At 41.6% G+C, this 18,557-nt stretch overlaps 1 protein-coding gene across 2 annotated transcripts in view; it reads right to left on the reverse strand.

Annotated features, from left to right (window-relative positions):
- Positions 1-2,132: 2,132 nt before the first annotated feature.
- The window catches only part of LOC307255102 (activated CDC42 kinase 1-like), a 62,743-nt gene continuing 46,318 nt past the window's right edge, over positions 2,133-18,557 (reverse strand). For both annotated transcript variants that reach the window (XM_080033719.1, XM_080033718.1), the window contains 13 exons: positions 18,051-18,203; positions 17,330-17,493; positions 16,549-16,668; positions 15,986-16,112; positions 15,681-15,827; positions 15,159-15,253; positions 14,623-14,817; positions 14,096-14,187; positions 12,693-13,126; positions 11,021-12,181; positions 7,429-7,524; positions 5,881-6,011; positions 2,133-4,998 (listed from right to left, as the gene is read on the reverse strand). In XM_080033719.1, coding sequence (XP_079889845.1) covers positions 4,992-4,998; positions 5,881-6,011; positions 7,429-7,524; positions 11,021-12,181; positions 12,693-13,126; positions 14,096-14,187; positions 14,623-14,817; positions 15,159-15,253; positions 15,681-15,827; positions 15,986-16,112; positions 16,549-16,668; positions 17,330-17,493; positions 18,051-18,203 — 2,922 coding nt within the window. In that variant the 3' untranslated portion in view covers positions 2,133-4,991. The remainder of the gene's footprint in view (positions 4,999-5,880; positions 6,012-7,428; positions 7,525-11,020; positions 12,182-12,692; positions 13,127-14,095; positions 14,188-14,622; positions 14,818-15,158; positions 15,254-15,680; positions 15,828-15,985; positions 16,113-16,548; positions 16,669-17,329; positions 17,494-18,050; positions 18,204-18,557) is intronic.

Here is an 18,557-nt window from a genome sequence, read left to right on the forward strand (position 1 = left end):
GCAGTGTTGTGCATCGCTCCTCCTTGTAAAAATGAGACAGTAGCCTATCTCGTCAACCTAGACTTGTAATTATCTTCGCACGCAATGCATTTTAATAGCAAAAGCGATTAACACTGTGGCACTGTACAGCCCTGTTTACTTGTTTGAACCCCACCGGTTAAAAACACCTATGTAAACGGAAATGATGTACATGTTCATTTACATACAGAGCGGGTAAATGCAGTCAGATCACAGCTGGACAAAGAATTCACATGTGGAAAGACAAGTGTGAACACACGGACTGAGAGCTGGCCACTTTTAATCGGATTACCAAAATCACATCATAATCCCAGGTGGAAACAAGGCCTCAGTCAGCTAGTCATACATAAGCCCAATAACAGCTCGGCTCTGTATACGTCCCACAGCCGACGTTCACACGTTTCCTTATGTCAAATGATAGGACATGCTCTACTACTGCATATGTGGGATCATATGTGATGCTGGGTTTTTTCACTACTGAATGCAGAACAAATTGCCCCTAAAGATTATCAAATCAAAAATAACATAATGTATAAAGGATTTATGGGGGATTGATTTCACTATAAACCGTCCATTTAAAAATAAAAAGATAGAAAAGAGAGAATGGGAAAAGGAGTAAAGAGATATTCAATAAAGCAAACTGTAGACACATACACACAGATATAAAAGTATATTTGCTAGGGGGGTGGGGGATATCTTTTCCAGGCAGCGTAAGGTACCACTCTCTTATCTGCTCCTCTGCACTCTCTCTCTCTCTCTCTGCAGCATTCCTCCAGCTCTTCCCTTTATTTACCCTCTTCTGTCTGGCCAACACCACTATGATTTCTCTGGGGGATGCCTGTGAGCCCAGTGCTCTAGTGTCCATAACAGCAGGAACAACAGACGTTCATAATTTTGCCCAGGGACTTGGAAATGACATACTGTAGTACACACTCACATAAGAACACACCACACTAAGACAAATGATGGGTCTAGCGGGTCTCTCATTAGTAGGCAGACAATCCTTGGTTTGGGTTACACGGTGAAACCAGATGTGTGTTTCAAGGATAAAAGGATGGTGAAGGAAGAAGAAAGGGAAACAATTAAAAGATAATGATTGTGACTTGGAAGTCTAGCCGTTCCCTCAGGCTTTGCCATCTTTCACTATTTCCCAACAAGCCATTCTCTACTCAGCCACATTGTCCAATTCTATTCTACTATAAAGTTGTATTGACCCAAACACAATTTTTTAATCATGATTCGACCAGTATCGTCGATAAACAAATGAGTCGGTGATATGCTCATTCAGGTCTTTAAAAAGTTGGAAAACATTTGCGAAGTATGAACCATGAAGTGTTTTTTTTTGTTGCAGAGGATAAGCCATTGTCATGGATATATTGATGCTGTGAGGATCCATACAGTCAACACAGGCAAGGTCTGGGCTTTATTGTCTCACAACGAGGATCAAGGTCTTACGTTGTCGAAAGTCCGATGGCCACAAACACACTCAGCCTTATTGATTCAGATTGATCCGTCACAAAACACACACACCAAGGTAATGAGGGTTGGACAACTAATAAAGGAACACAGTGCATTACACAATCCATTGCGCAGACAGCAGAGCAAAGCTGGTTATATACTGTATGTACACATTTAGGGTTGCCATTTAGTCTGTTGATTATTATTTTGACTTGTGTTGAACCGTTTAGTCAGTAGAATGTCAAGAAATGTTAAAAAGAAAAGGTTTTAATAAAAATAAAAGAAGGCATATTATCTGAACAGCAGTTATAGATAATGATCTATTACTTAACTAATTGTTTCCGCACAAATATTTTAGTTCTGTGGTTCAGGTTAACTCATATTGAAATTACACTTGTCTCCATTAAAAAACAAGAGTTTGTTAAGGATAATCAATGGAGTATTTGTCTGATCTCAATAAAGAGCTTGTATGCATCTGAGCGTTGTGTGGTATGTCTTCATTTAGTAAAAACAAATGATCCAGCTTGACATTATCTTCAAACAGCACTCGATACAAAGGTAACTACCGGTAAAGGTGACTGAAAAAAGAATAAACAGTAAACAGTAGTAAAAAATAATCAATTCTTTAATAAAAAATACATTTATAAATTCGGCAGCATGAACTTCTCTTGAACATTTCCATCAACTCAGGAGGAGAGAAACAATGAAAACCAACTGTACAGTGGGCATTTAAAATAAAAACACATGGGAAGCAAATACGTACAAATGAGGAAGAAACGGCACGTTGGATTGAAGGATAAACAGCAAAAAAGGATATAAAGGACTTAACATAGCAGACGAACGGAGACCTATCAGAACTGAACAGAGTTTTTCTAACATCAGAGGAGAATGTTGCTTTGGGTTGTTTATAACACCACAAGATTCACTTCAGTCCTTCAATACAACTACAGCAGCTTGGTATACAGACAACAACACATGAACAGACTGTGGGGGGTAAGTTGTCCTTGAGCACTGGTTAACAATCGGCTTTACACAACGCATCACATCACAGAGGGAAAACGGCAAAACTGACTCTGAATCAGTGTTTAAGGACAACTTTATCCTATACTCTGGGTTGGAAAACTGAGTCACCAAATACTTCCTACTGAATTTGGTGTTTCGAAACAGAGACCAAAGCTCTATTTTTACTCAACTGGATGGCACTGATGGATGCACAGACTGGGAGGTTACAGGTTCTACAGCAGCCTTATTGCACAGGGGAGAAAGCATTCACTGCAGGGTGTCATCCAAAATCAGTCCTGTACATCCTGAATAAATATATATGATCCTTTAGGCTTCTTCATTTGCTAAGGCAGAAAGAAGGCTTGTTGTGCTTCCAGATGAGCTTTTCAAGGGCCATTTGAAGTTTCTGCCCAAAGAGATTGTGCTTGGACCCGTCACACAGGTCTGCGGCTTTTGTGAACATATGGAGGGGTTGCTTGGTTCGGAGCAAAGCCAGTGTCTACAGGTGGACATACACATTTATATTCTAATTGAAATAGATGGGTAATAGTTGACAAAGATAGTTCTTTTTTTTCTATAGAGAGTAGCATCATAGGGATAAAGTGCCTTGACCATACACTGACTGTAAAGTTCTGTTTTTTCGACGTTTTGGTCGACGACATAACAGTTAATTTTTAAAGTCAAAGCATATTGGAATACCTTTTATTTCCCTTCCTTTTAATAAAAGTCCTCACACACTATAAACAGCCAGACAGGCCCCCAAAAGCCTCTATGTTTTACAAAGTTGAAAACCATTCATTGCTGAGAGCTTTTCTGTGACAATACCCAGAAGATCTATTGTCATATCCTACACAGAGTGGAACCATCCTCATAGTTTCAAATGATTGGCCTAAAAAGTGCAACACATTCAGTTGTGGTTTTATGTGATGACTATTGGACAGGATCTTGGCCTTGTGGTAAATTTCACTACGTTGCTGTTATTAGCTGCCAACGTAGTCTGGCCGCATGCAGAAAATACCAAGCTAGCAGGACTTTTCAGCTGATGCATGGGAGTTGTTTGTCAAAGTGCTTAGAGGGAAGGGAAAAGGGAAAGACTATAGCTGGGGTGTATGAAGTTTTCACTTACTGGGAGGCCTGTTTACTCTTTAGCCACATGTGGCTATAGTCATAAGTGATAAACTAAAGGAGGGACATGTATCAACAACAACAAAAAAGTATGGATATAATACTCTTAACCCGTCTCCGAGCATTATATTCAAAATATATTAAAATAAAAGGTCGATATTTTGTCCATAAATACATACACGTCTTTAAAGGGTATATTGCTTATAACCTTTGAAGATTTTTTAAAATAAAGTAAATATTGGACAATTTCCATTATTTCTGTGGATTCAGATCAACACTGGACCAGTTTGACCTTTGACACTTTGTTAGCATTGACACAATGCTGCAATCCCGTGTCAACAGCCCTTGCCCCACTGTTAGATGTATTATACAAATGATTTAGGGTGAGAACATTTTTTTTTTCATTGTAGAAAAGTATTTTGCAACAGTATTTTTTTCCTGCACATTTTTTTCCTTCACTCCACAGGCTTTCAGCAGCATAATCACACCCCTCGTTATGAACAGGCCAAACTATTTCCCACACAATATGGCCCGGACCTCCAAATAGATATGGGCTGTGTATTTTCTGTGCTTTTACATTGTAGAGGTACAATATGAACTTTTTTTAATTGGTCTTTAAAACAATTGCTCTTAAGTGGCACTACAGTCACCATTACAGGACGTGGACCTTTGATGATCTACCTGCTCACTAAACAGTGTTTAGGTTCAAATGTGCCACAGTTCACTTAATGAGATACAAGTTTGTTTTAGCTCATGCTATATTCTGAAAAAGAAAACAATGACTTTGTGGCAAATTATGGATATTTTTTTTTAGGAAATGCTACCATTTATATTGTGCCATTTTACTTTGTGTTTACTTCAGATTCACTTTCTAACTGTCAGTTTAATGCATGTAGCAATACAAAAAAAATAAAAAAATCAGCAGCTGCAACAGTGTTATTCTTGCAGTGAGGATACCAGTCAGTAGATCTGACAGAGTATTCTAGCACCAAGGATACATTGTAGGAATCTTCAGTTGACCAGATAAAAGTTTCATTTTTGTCTTTGAACAACTTTCAAAAGATGGTAGATGGCGGTCTACAATAAGAATAAGTGCAATCACATATCTTTCAGACTGTGGGTCAAATTATGACCCAAAGATGTATTTGTCCATGGTGGGTATGAAAGTAGCCATAATGGAGTTTGGTATTTTGTGTTAGTTCAGTGAAAATGTACGATTCTTCCACAGTCAAATTACAGTCTTCTGATTGGAGGTACAGTGTGTGTGTGTGTGTGTGTGTGTGTGTGTGTGTGTGTGTGTGTGGAGGGTCAAGAGCAGATTTTCCTCCTCTGATGATGTTTTTCTGAGGATAAAGTTCCAATCACAGCTCAGCAGCTTGAGATTTCTTTCACCGTCTGCAAAGAGAACCAAGCTTTAGGTTAGATTGAAGAAATCCTGAGATGAAAAGCTAAATCCTCCTAAATTAACTTCAAAAAGGTATTTACATTGTCTTGGAAGAGAGACATCCACTGCTTTTTATAGTAAGATACACAATACATAATTCAATCTTGCATGCACATTTTCTTCATATATACAGTATATGTATAGTTTTCAAAAAAAAGATCAACAAAGCAGAAAGTTTACTCATCAGGCAGCCGAATATGATGGTTGGCCTCATTAACAGAGAGCAGCATTCTTATTGCATCAGACTGCGGTCTGTCTCTCTATTGCCTGTCTGCTGTTAACATTTTCAGTTAACTTGCAGTAATTCATATTTGGAAAAGGGAGAGGCAGATCGGAAGTAGATTTTCCAAAAGGCGGGTGTGACTTAATTAACCTCATGTCAGAATGTGGAGCGAGGTCATCAGTGACTGAATTCAATTTCAGGAAAACAATGTCCAAACATGTGCATTACTGTCACAATGACAGAAGACCACAGACGGAAGATGAAGTGTCCGGACCAAGTTTTGAATGAAGTTTAAAGGCTGTGGGGGATATTTAAAGTGAAAGCACTAGATTTTGAAGTAGTCACTGTGCTGGCCATTTAAATAAGAGTGTATTCCAGTTAAAGATTCTAGGGAGTGTAAATCGCTGGTTTCATCACAAAATGATATCTCAGAGTCTGCCACGATACGACTAGGTTCGATTTATGGGCCTACGATAATCACGGTTTAGATTTTTTCGCCAATGAATCGGTATATCTATCCATATCTAGGTATCGTTACACCCCTAGATTCTACGTGGGAAGTCATGACCATAAAGCTGAGCAAATGAGGCTACAGAGTACAGTACGGTACCTCTGTCTGTTTGTAGATCCATAGTTATCTAACATCTGAGTGCTGGCCACCTCCAGGTTCCAGTCACACAGCTCCAGCAGCTTTAGACACTCTGACCGTCTCCTCAGACCCAAACAGAACAACTGCTCCACCTGCAAAGGGACACACAAGACATTCATACAAAGACGCCAGGAGGCAGAGAGGCAGATGGGATGAGATGGGACAGCATAGCACGGCCACAGGGTCAGGTGCTGTACAGGCGACAACAATTCATTTCTTTGTAGTCCTCCAGGCCAGTCAGATTGCTACTTCAGTGAGCATATTCTAGCTTCTTCTTCAAACACACTTCTGTTGCTCCAATTGAATGTGGACAATGTGCATTGCATTAGTATCATTCTAAAACTTCTAATAAGGAGCACTCAAGTATTCCCTTGAGCCCACTGCCATCCGAACACAACTTCCATCCTGCTACAGTGGACCCAATCATGGGCAGTTAAGAGGCTGCAGGACATTGCCCTATTAGCTGATTCAATGCAGAAGCAATAACTGGTTTTCCCCTAAGGCTCAACAAAGATGCTCCTATCATTTCCTGATATGAAGCTAAAACCAAATTACATCCAGGGAATGACAACCTGTTTGCACTTATATCCTATTAGAAATGGTTGTTACAGAAAGAAGCTCAAAGCCTGGCCTGAGAGTGAGCTCTAAGGAGCCTTCTGCACTACAGCGGTGTTTACTGCTGAGGGTTGGTTCAGCGCAGTGCAGCAACATCTTGGTATATTTCAGAAAGTCCTCATTTTGAGTAAACCTTAAGCTCCCCTCTTTTTTAACAGTCTGATTTTATTTTCATTTGTCCCAGAATTTGTTTACAACTCTTTATTTACTTATGGATGTTAGTTATGAAGGGTTCCTGTTCATATGGTACGCTGACACTTTGGAGCACACAGACAGGGTTTCAAATGTTCTTGAGGAAAACAAAAGAAATGTATTAGAAGATGAGTTTTCGAGGGTCTAAGTACAGTGTCAGTGAAATTCCGATTTTAGCTAGATAACTGTGTTAGTGTAGCTTGCCAGCTTAAATGCTACAACTGTTGTCGTTTAAACCGTGATGCTACTGTAGTGCGCAGTAACATTACGTGCAGTGATTTATATAGAGCTATGACAGGAACCGGTGTTTTCAGTTTTCAATGTGGTCCACTGATTTCACACACATAAACACACACAACCCAAACACTGCTCTGGACATTATTATAAAAGCATGTGGTGTAGGGGGAATAGGATATAATGTGATTAAATGTGAACAAATAAATTACGTTTTAATAAATATATTCAACTAACTGAATGGGGTGGTTTTTTTCTGCTTTTACAAGCATATTGCAGGAAAATAACATTTAAAAAATGGTATTTCTTTTAACACTTCATTTTAATCCGTTAAACAATATATTGAGGGATATTTTTGACTTGTGTGATAAGCTTCGACTTCATTTTGTCACTTGCAGAGCTCCATATGAAACCGTTCTCAAAGTGTTTTTTATTGCAATTACCGATAGTGCTGATAAATGCTCTCACCTTTAGATAATGCACAGCTTTCTGGACATTCCAGTTGTGGTTCTGGAGGGCAGCTTGGCATTCTTCTATCGTCACACCATGAACGGCCTCCTGTACCTGAATCACACGACATTGACAACATGTAAGTCATTCCTATTACCCTGGCTCTGATTCTCCATGCATTGCACACGCATGCACACACGACTGGGTCCTTTCTCTGGGAGGCTACATCTGTATCAATTTAGCATTGATCCTTATTATGCATAACACTTGCACATCTGAAAATCAAGTGTTTACTTTTAGTTTCACCTGAGTTTGATGATGCGTCCAAATGTATAGATCTAAAAAGGTGGAGTCAGGGATTATGGATAATGCTTCTTGACAAAATCTCAGTAAATACAGTATCTCATAACTGTGAGGGCAGAATTATTTGTAGTGATGTATTTCCTACAATTACTCTCTTGTAATCTTGCTCTAGTCATTATGTGTTAAGAAGTCAAGAGATTCTTAGATAACTGTAGTGTATGTGGAATATTTATTAGGGGCGATCTAACTGGGTTTACCTGTCCCTTTGAAGATATCTAGTTCCTCACTACAATATGGACTGCAGATTCTTAAAAAAAAAGTATATGTATATATATATATATATATATATATGTATGTGTATATATATATATGTGTGTATATATATATATATACATATATAGCTATATATATATAAAAAATAATGTTTTTTGTTTGTTTTATTTTCATTTTGTAACAGTAATCTGTGTATCTGAATCCGAATTTGATGAAAATGGGGGCGGGACCTGATAAGCCTTTGGCTTCTTCCGTCTCCCTTCGGACAACACAAAGTATGATGTATGAATATTTGCAAGAGAAAATTGTGTATTGTGTGGAATTGTCCGAAAGAATAATAAATAAATAAAATAAATATAAACACAAGACCAACTGTTCCTCTGTTTTCCTGTTTACCCTGAGGCCAGTCCAAGCACACCCCCCTCTCCTGAAGAGGCATACAAGGGTCTCTGAAAATACTGTTCAGGCAGGTAGTCCCCTCCTGGTCTGTCTCCCTGCAGGTTTCTGAACGAACTTTACTCTGTGACTGTTGTTTTGTCTTATTGTATCATGTAATTAAATTCTTAAATTCTCGGGGAGTTTTGTCTTCTATTACAGATATGTCGGAATATAGAATTTCCCCGACAATAATGACCCGCTATCTGTCTGTACTGTATGTTTACTTCAAATATTGTGTTAATACACAGCCTTTTGACTCACTCTCCAGCTCAAGAAAAGGCAATAGAAACCATTCCTGTAACTGTGCCGTGCATTTTAGATTTAGAAATCTGCAAAGTTCGCTCATCCCTATTAGCTTAGCTCAAACACTGGTAGTGAAGCGGAGCAGGTCAAAAGATAAACTTTACGGGCGCTCTGTGGCGTAGTGGGTAGAGCGTGTACCATGAAGGCTTATAGTGGTCGCTCTCTCTCTCCCCCATTTCCCTCACTCCACTCTCTCAAATAAAGCATGAAAAAATGACAGAAGATAATCTTTAATTTTTTTTGTTGTTGTAATATTTCAACTTTACAGCATCACTAAACGCTCCTGTGTGCTTGTTGGAAGTTATTTATTTACCAGGTAAAGTTGTTCTCTATATCTTTACACGTTATATAATTTTAGAAGCAAATACATACAAGACTGTCACAGGCACTTCCTATTTTCTTTCCAGTATGTACTGTATTTGAGTTTGAATTGACATAACGTGTAAACATATAGAATGCAACATAACTAATGAATAAAGTCCCAACAAGCATACAGGAGCGTTTAGTGATGTTAAGTTTAACTTTTGACTTGCTCCCCTTGACTACCAGAGTTTGAGCTAAGCTAACCTTGATGAGCGACCTATGCCCACTTCCGAATGAAAAATGCACGCACAGTTACAGGAGCTGTTTCTGTTGCCTTTCCTTGTGCCGGAATTGAGGCGAAAAGCTAAGAATTAAAAAAGGTTTAACTATTCCTTTAAGCATCATTGGACTTGATGAAGTTTTTGAACAGTCCTCTGTATCTTCACAAACGGAAATCTATGCGTCTGATTTTCTATTCGTTATATTTATCTAAACCCACCTCAAGTTAACAAGATAGCAGTGACACTGTTTCAGCATGTGATGTAGTATAGTTATTGATTGTACTTGTGTGTATAATGAATGTCTACTGTATGTCTGTCATTGAACTGCCCCTCAGTATAGTTTATATATGATCCCTAATTCTCACTGCTCCTTGTGTGCGTCCACAGACCTCAGTATGTATATCAAAATGCCAAGTGCCTGATCGATGACTGCGGTTCAATCAGGTCAATCGGTGTCAGAATCAATTGGCCAGCGAAAAGAAACCAATCAAGCTGTGGTTCCCCCATTTTGAATTTGATTCACAGCAATAATTAATACACACCTTTGTAGCCAAAGAACAACAGCATAATTCTGAATAAGTCATGAGCAGTTTGAACATTTTTCTACTCTTTCATTGCGACAGGCGTAGAAAAAAGTGTTTGTATGATACAGACAAAGTTTTTTTTTCTGAAACATTGGAAGTCCCAGTTTAATTAGTCTGATTCATTGGCTTTCATACATCCAGCTCCAGTTTGAAGACATTAGTGGTGTTACACATCAATCATAATCGGGTATTGAAAATGATTATATGTTGCATAGGGAGGTCACCTTTTCAATAATTCATAATGGATTTGAGCAGTTACTTTATGGGCTGGAAATGTTTCTCCTTTTGCTCACACACACACACACACACACACACACACACACACACACACACACACACACACACACACACACACACACACACACACACACACACACACACACACACACACACACACACACACACACACACACACACGGTATGGCCTGTGTGAGTGGACAACCAATACAAATTACCTTCTATTGCCCCCTTGTGTTCACTGTACGCACAAATGTAATTAACTGTACACCATAATGTATATAGCCAGTTACTTTCAAAAGCTGCATTAACTGTGAGAAAATGCCAGTTTCAGCTGAGAGCAGTCAAGCAAGCCATGTATCAAATATACTCAGCATTCGAAAATATGTTAAGTTTGAGGAATTTCCTTTCTATCTAATTTACAAAAAAACTATCAAAGGACACTAAATATTACACGTTAACTATCCCACAGGGGTTTGACATCCATCATGAGAGAGAAAGTGAGCAAGATTTGCACTTTAATTACCAAAGCAAAAAGAAATACCTTGCAGCGCATGATATAAATCAAAAAGTTATACATATAGAGTGTAATTTAAAAGGTGCTACGAGGAACTTTTAAATATTTCTGAAACAGTCTCATTTTTCCTCTGATGATCATAAATGACATGTAACAGCAAATGAGACCATCAGTGCAAAGAATGCTATTTTTATATAGTTTTTCTTAATGCCTTTGTCATGGGTACGCTCACCCAGGAACTACAGCTGGCATAGTAAAAACACTACAGTTTTTGGTCAAAGGGGATGCAAGGATGAACACAAACTGAAAGTTCCTCGGAGCACCTTTAAATGAGTAGTTTCAAAGGGCAATCCAAATTTCTCTGACCTTACCATTTTGACCCTGTCAACCGAGTTCCCTCCTCCGTCTGTCCTGGTGCAGGAAGCAGTGAGCGACGGTGCTGTCAGCCCTTCTGAACACACGCGAGGGAGACTAACTGATGTCTTCATCCCTGACCATGGCCCAGCCAAACTGCTGTTATTGTTAGAGGAGAAATTAGCCTTCAGCTCTCCTGGCAGGACTAGCCCCTGTCCCGTGGTGTGTCCTTGAAGAGTCTGTCCACTGACCACCATGGGTCTGACGGTGGCGGTGTTAGCCTGCCGTAGATGCCTTTCCTCCAGACCGCTAACAGACAAGCTCTCTGCCTCCCTGAAGAAGCGGTCGTAGCGGTCGAGGTACGGGGGTCTCTCTGGTAGAAGGTAATAGTGTGTGTTACTGACTTTGCGTCCGTCGCGCACGATGGGGAGGATACAGGGGCCCTTGCTGGAGGCCTCCCTCCCCTGTGCCTGGATGACTTTGGGTGCAGCATATTTAGGATCTGAGGCAAAGCTGTGCGTGGTGGGCATGAGTTTACCTGGAGAGGTGGAGAGGTAGGAGCTGTAGGTGTGTGCGGAGGGGCAGGAGGAGGTAAGGGGAGCCGGCATGGTGGTGGGGCTGACAGAGTAGATTCTCTGCTGGGGGGAGCCCACCACCAGGCTACCCATTGGGCTGGGAGTCCTGGAGCCCGGCTGAGACAAAGGCTCCCTGGGAGGGATCTGAGGTGGTCGGTCCTGGTCTAGGCCTGACATGTCCTCACTGGAGCCAGCTAGAGTGGGAGACAGGGAGAGATCCCTTGACCAGCGAGCAGATGTGTAGTCTCCCCTCTTGATGGGGCGAGGGGGTATGGGGACACGTGGGGGGATCTGGGGCTTGTCCTCAGTGGAGGAGGACATGCTGTGCTGGTTTCCCTCCTGGGTCTGTGGAGTACTTCCAGTGGGTACATTCAGCCTTCTCATGCACTCCTGCTGGAGTTCTTGGAAGATCTCGGCCGACTGGGAGAAGGAGGTGGAGAGTCCCTGGCTCTGCCTGCTGGGCAGAAAGAGGTTGTCCTCCGGGCCTAGTCTGTCTGAACCCCTGGACACAAGAAACTCTCCCTCCACCTTCTGCTCAGAGGTGAGAGCCTCATCCCTCTGCTCCTCTTCATGCTGCTGCTCCGAGCCGGTGATGGAGCTCACCTGTGTGGAGAAACATTTACAACAGATTATGCTCATTTTCTGGTTCAAAATTGTCATTTGGGTTTCTACTAGAAACTGTTTTCATGGTGTTGTGTCCAGAAAATCCTCTTTATTTTTCAGTGCGATTGCTGAAACTCATCTTTTCAGCCTCTGTCTGAAACAATACGCTTTAGAGCTCGTCTCTTTAAGCCCTGCCCTCAAAAAAGTGCTAAATTAGGTTGAAAATGAGGGAGGCGTGGCTTCTCCCCTTTTGACAACATGAGGGAGAGGGAACATCTGACTAGGGTTTTTGAAAAGTGGAGATGGTGAAAAACAGAGAGGGTTTTTTTATCTCATACTTGGGGAGTCTCTAGAAAAAACAGCAACCCATATTAATGCTGAAAAAAGGTGAAGAAAGTGCATTTTGCATAATAGCAATGCAGCGATGCACTATGCATCTGGGTGAAATCAAAACAAGAGTTTGTTTCCATGAAACATAATGTGAAATGTTCTGAATCACATCCTACCGTACCTCCATATCATCTTCGTCTACGGCGACATCGTCATAGGTCGGGGGTGGGGGTAACGGCCGGGCATCCCAGTCCACCACCGGTGTAGGGTGAAGGGGGCGGGGCAACGATCTAGATGGACTCTGAGGCGGGGTCCGGTCCAGGAGGTTGTCTGCTCCCAAAGCCAGCCTGGCCAGTAAAGGAATCTGAATCTCAACAACAGGGGAGGGGGAGGGTGTGGGCGGGGGGAACTCCTCCCCAAAGTCAATGAGGGACACTTCACTGTTGGTGTTGTAGCCCGAGCCTGAAGTCCGGCCGCTCCCCTGTTTAGAAGCAGAGACCCACGCGGCGGGTTTCAGTTTCAAGCCTTTGAGAGATCCCGTTTTCCGAAGGGATAATCTCTTTAGTCCTGCTGAAGTCAGATCCTCTTCGTAATTTACTGGATCGTAGCAAGGCTCTGTAGACACACACACACACACACACACACACACACACACACACACACACACTGCATTAATTACTTTTTAATTGTTCAAAGAGTGATTAAACTGGTGCTCTTTAAGATCACTTCACGTCACAAAATAGAAGACACACACTCTACTCCATGAAAGTCTCCAGGTTGGAAGTTAGTCCTAATAGTGCACAGCAAGGACACTGCACACCTGTTAAAGGGACAGAGGGGTGGAAAGATGGAGAGATCACTATGTAAAGAGAGGAAATAAAAGTAGATGACAGGATCACTGCAAAGACAGGCAAAAGGAGAGACACAACGATGTGGGCTGTACCTTGGAGGAGTGGAGCTAGAAGGGAACAGAGAGGGCAGGAGCAATGGGTGAGGAGCTGCTGAGGGAAACCAGACTTACTGTTGATTACCACTGCGGGCTGAGGAGGCCGGGGAGGACGCTCCTCTGGAAAAAAAAAATCAAATAAAAAATCCAAAGCAGAAAAGAAAAGACAGCAAGACAGCAGAGATAGAAAATTAGAAAAAAGCAGGGAGCAAATGTTAGAATGCATGTAAAAGCTTTGGCAGAAATAGTAATGAAAATTGCGATGGAAGTTGTTTGATGGACAAAATAAACATCACAATCCAAGATGTAAATTGAAAATAAGGATAGACTTTAAATGTGGAATTAATATGATCATTTTGCAATTGATTGGTAGGTGCATGAATTACTGTTAACGTTTGAGCTCTGTGTTGCTTCTTATGATTAGTTGAGAAATTATACCTGTAACTAAGATATTTGATCATACAGAATGAGCCGTTAAATTTAGCCACAGAGTGCTGTTTCAGTGCCGGAGCATCAACTTGTTGCAGCCTTTAGCTTCTGAGCTAAAACCTACTGAATGGTGCCACAAGATTGTTAATCCTTAGTATTTAGTCATTTTTCTCCTTGTGACGTGGTTTATTTAAAGCTCTTTCACTCACTTTTATTACGTCCTGGGAGCTGTGTAGGTCGACCACCATTGAGATCTACACTGAGGACATCAGGAGGATCCATGGGATTCCCAAGGTACAAACTGTTAAACACAGTAAATGTCAAAATACTGAATCCAACTTACCAGGGTGTTATAATGTTGCAACAAGTAAGTTGACATATAATATTGTGCTACTGCCATCTATTGGTGAGAGTTTATTACTACAACTACAAAAAAATCCATTGTTGATACACAGCCTAGGCTCTGTAAATGGGCATGTTGCTAGCTACGGTCGGCCCCTTTGTTTACATACCAGTTAACAGAGCCTTGGCTGTGTATTAACACCAGTTTGTCTTGTCAGCGCACACAAGGTATAGACAGATAGCATACCGTGAGGAGATATTCACTGATTTCTGACAACAAGCTTAGAATCGCTGCCTCCACTTTTAACTTCCAACATAGCGAATAATTATGAGACCTTCATAAAGTGATGAAGAGATTAACACTATGAGTTAAGTAACAGAAGCTGGTCCTTACTCGTCAATCCTGTCAGGGAAGCCCCAGCAGCGATGAGGGTTGGAGTCTCCGTGTCCTGTGTGAATGAAGCTGTTCTTGAGCGGCCGGCTGATGTCGTGAGCCGACAAACCGGCCACCGCTGTCACCACGTTTCTGGGGAACTGTCCCAGCTTAAGGGTCCGCTTGTTTTGACCTCGCCACCAGTAGTTCTCTGCCCTGAAAGACATGGAAGAGATGAATGTGAAACAAGACAAGAACAGTTGGAGAGTCACCTTCAGGGAATCAACAGGCCGAGTCATTCTATTGGACATTTATCAATTTCATAATTACAAAATAATTGTTTATTTATATTGGTTTTATTACTGAGTGATCAATTATGAGCTACTTATCAGTACTTCTATCAACACACGGGAAAAGACAAAAGACCTGTAGGCTGTTATTCTTTTGTGAGAAGATTTTTGGCATTTTGTTTTGTGTTCACTTCATCAGTAATGAGGTTGGCAGGTTGTTGTTTTTTTTTAGGTAAAGGTGACTCTGAAACAGCTATCAAAACCCACCTGCCCTCTATGATGGTGATGACATCATTGATCTGGATGTGGAGTTTGTCAGGCTCGTCAAAGTCCTGCAGAGCACACATGTCTGTGGGCATGGTCTGACACACACACACACACACACACACACACACACACACACACACACACACACACACACACACACACACACACACACACACACACACACACACACACACACACACACACACACACACACACACACACACACACACACACACACACACACACACACACACACACACACACACACACACACACACACACACACACTTTTAAATGTGGGCCACATTCTAATCCGGACGTCACAGTACTCATTTTCTACTCTGCACCAAATCCACTAGGTGGAGCTAAAAGTTAATCTATCCAATGACGGATTCCTGGGGGAAAACAAGCCTAACTACATCACAGGTGCAGAGAGTACCATCAAATGTATTTTGCTAAGTGGACTCGCATGGAAGTGGAGAGCTTATGAATGAGTGTTCTTCAATTAAACAGCTCTCCTACCTCGAGCAGGAACTCCCGCAGGGCGACAAAGGTGGGCCTGTCGTCTGGTTTCTGAGCCCAGCACTGCAGCATGACATTAAAGAGTTCCTGCGGGCAGTCTTCAGGCTTAGGGAGGCGTTCACCTTCTTTATCAATCTTGTGAAGAATCTAGGATTTATTTTTTTCACACAAGAAAACAAATTATGAAAATATTAGTGCAGATGTGAATGAATGTGACTAGTTTTGTGGATGTGCTTTTGTCACCTTGGCTGCAAAAGGTTTTTGTATAAGTACTGTATACTAGGGATTTTAATTCCTATGTTTACCTGGCTCCCGTTAAGGCCCAGCCAAGGCTCCTGGCCATGTGTGAACATTTCCCAGAGAGTGACTCCAAACATCCACGTGTCTGTTGCATGGGAGAAGGTCCTGGTCTTCAGACTCTCTGGGGCGCACCTGCAGCAGAGTGGACAACAACCTTCAACATGGACTGTACTGTTAAATCAATTATCCACAAGTCTGTTGTAAAGGTAGTCTTCACTTAGGACGGAGAATATATTTAGTTATTCTATGTGGCTACTTTAACATTCATAGATTTAAAAAAAAACTGTGCACTGTCTTAAAAACTAAAATTAGGTCGGCATATGAATAAAAACTGGGGAAAGAAAGACATGCGCAGAATGCGGCAAAGTACCGCTAAAAGCGTGCATAGTTTTTAAAGAATTATCAGCACGGCTGGAATGCAGCTGTGACCGATTAGATTTCTCCATGGAAACTTTCTGCATTAAAATGCATCTGGTTCCCACCCTAACCCCTAAAGCCACTCATATCCATCCCTGGAATGCATCCAAGTACAGCTGTGGTGAGTGTGTTGCTGTCCCTGTCCACCCACCATGCAAAGGGGACCTTCCGATGCTCCTGCATGACATAGTGCTCATCGTTGTTAGGCAGCGCCCTCATCAGGCCAAAGTCACCGATCTTCACTCTGTGAGCTGAGGCCAGCAGGATGTTCCTAAAGAGACACGGTCAAATATTTCACAACTTTTCTGTAGTTTTAAAAAAAAAATCAAACCGTAAATCATGACCTCGGAAATAGTCTGAGGCGTGTCCTGTTCATAACGCACCCATACAACTCAGGGCCTACTGCAGGGTTAAATGAAGGTATCACATACACCTTGAATGTATTAAAAATACAGTTCATTATCTTCTAGGTTATAGAATCATTGCAAAAGCATTTAAAACCACAGCTTGAGAAATCTCTTTGTGTTTGGTGTACTGCGTCAGCCGTGTGTAGTCATTTCAATTAACCACAGCTTTAACTGGCAAAGTGACTCATTTTTACCAGCCAAAAAGTTTTTACTCAAACATCTACAGGGTGTCAACAGTTTTGTGAAAAGTGACGGATTTGGGCAAGACCAAGAACTTGGACCACCCAGTACAGCTGGCCAACCAGTGACTCATGTTGCCTATGAGCCAAGTCTCCCTGTAATGGCCATTACATTTATGGGTGAAGGAGCAATATAAATAATTGGACACACCGGTGGGAAAAAAAAACGAATTAAAAATAGTTATCATAGAGGTTGTTAAAGAATACACCCTCTTTTAAACAAAAATAGGGTTGGTTCTATTTTATAGCTGCTAAAACGTTAATAAAAAGGTTCTCTGTTCACTACCTGGCTGCCAGGTCTCTGTGGATGAACCTCCTCTGCTCCAGATAGGCCATGCCACAGGCCACCTGCACAGCATACTGACACAGAGTGTGGATCAACACTGGGCCCTGGGGACGCACACACCGCAACCGCTCCAGCAGAGAACCCAGAGGGGCCAGCTCTGTCACCTTCACAACATGGAGAGAGACAGAGAGAGTGGGTGAAAAGAGGAACGTGGGAGATAAAGCAAAGGGAAAGAGGGCATGGGTGTGATTTTGAAGTTGAAAGGAGTAATATAATAGAAGGAGAAAGAACTATGTGGAAGAGAAAGGTGAATTTAAAATCGTAACATGGTTCCAGAAACCATTCGGGGATATGGCTTGAAAATATGCTAGATGAGAAAAATAGAAGGGAATAATGAGTTGAAAACAACAAGGCTGAAATGTTAGCCATGTTATTTTGGTCCTCTATCCAGTTGCTCCACCCTTCCCGTCTCCTTTCTTTCCTCCATCAATTTCTCCAGTCATAAAAAAAGGCCTGACTTAAACGGACAGTGAGGCTATGAGGCAAACTGAGAGCATGCCTGAGAGGGACATTTGTGTTAGCTATGTGTGGGTTTAAGTGAGAGCACAGGCAAGCCAAGACAACGCGGGTATATTAGTGACTGATGTCACACCAGTGCATTTACGTGTGTTCATAATTGATCTGTCCTCCCTGTGTGTGTGCGTTTCTGTGAGTCCACTACCATCTTCATTGGGTGTGTGAGCACCACACCGTAGAGGCGAATGAGGTTCTGGTGGTCCAGGGAGTGCATGGCGTTGACCTCACAGATGAAGTCCTCCAGAGCGTCGGGCTGGCTCAGCACATCTGTCTTCAGACACTTCACAGCTACGTTCAGCTGGAAACATGGAGGAAGATTTACAGTGTGACATTTGTGTGTAAAAAACAAGCCACATATTTAAATTAATAGTTTATTTTTTATATTTTTAGCTTGTCGTCACACTCTCAGGATAGGGACAAGGCGACAGAAACCATTCCTGCAACTGTGCATGCGATTTTGAAGGAGACACGTGCAAATGTCACTCATCGCTAATGGCTAATCACAAATACTAGGAGTCAATGGGACGTATTAGCCTGCCTCCACCGACAGTCAGAATATAAACTTTACAACATACCTTAACGGTCCTGTGTGCAACGTTATGTTGCGCTCTATATTTTTTGTACTTTATATTATTTTAGAATCAAAAACATA

The sequence above is a fragment of the Ammodytes marinus genome, assembly GCF_949987685.1.
Source record: "Ammodytes marinus genome assembly, chromosome: 9".
In the NCBI taxonomy this organism is placed as follows: Eukaryota; Metazoa; Chordata; class Actinopteri; order Uranoscopiformes; family Ammodytidae; genus Ammodytes; species Ammodytes marinus.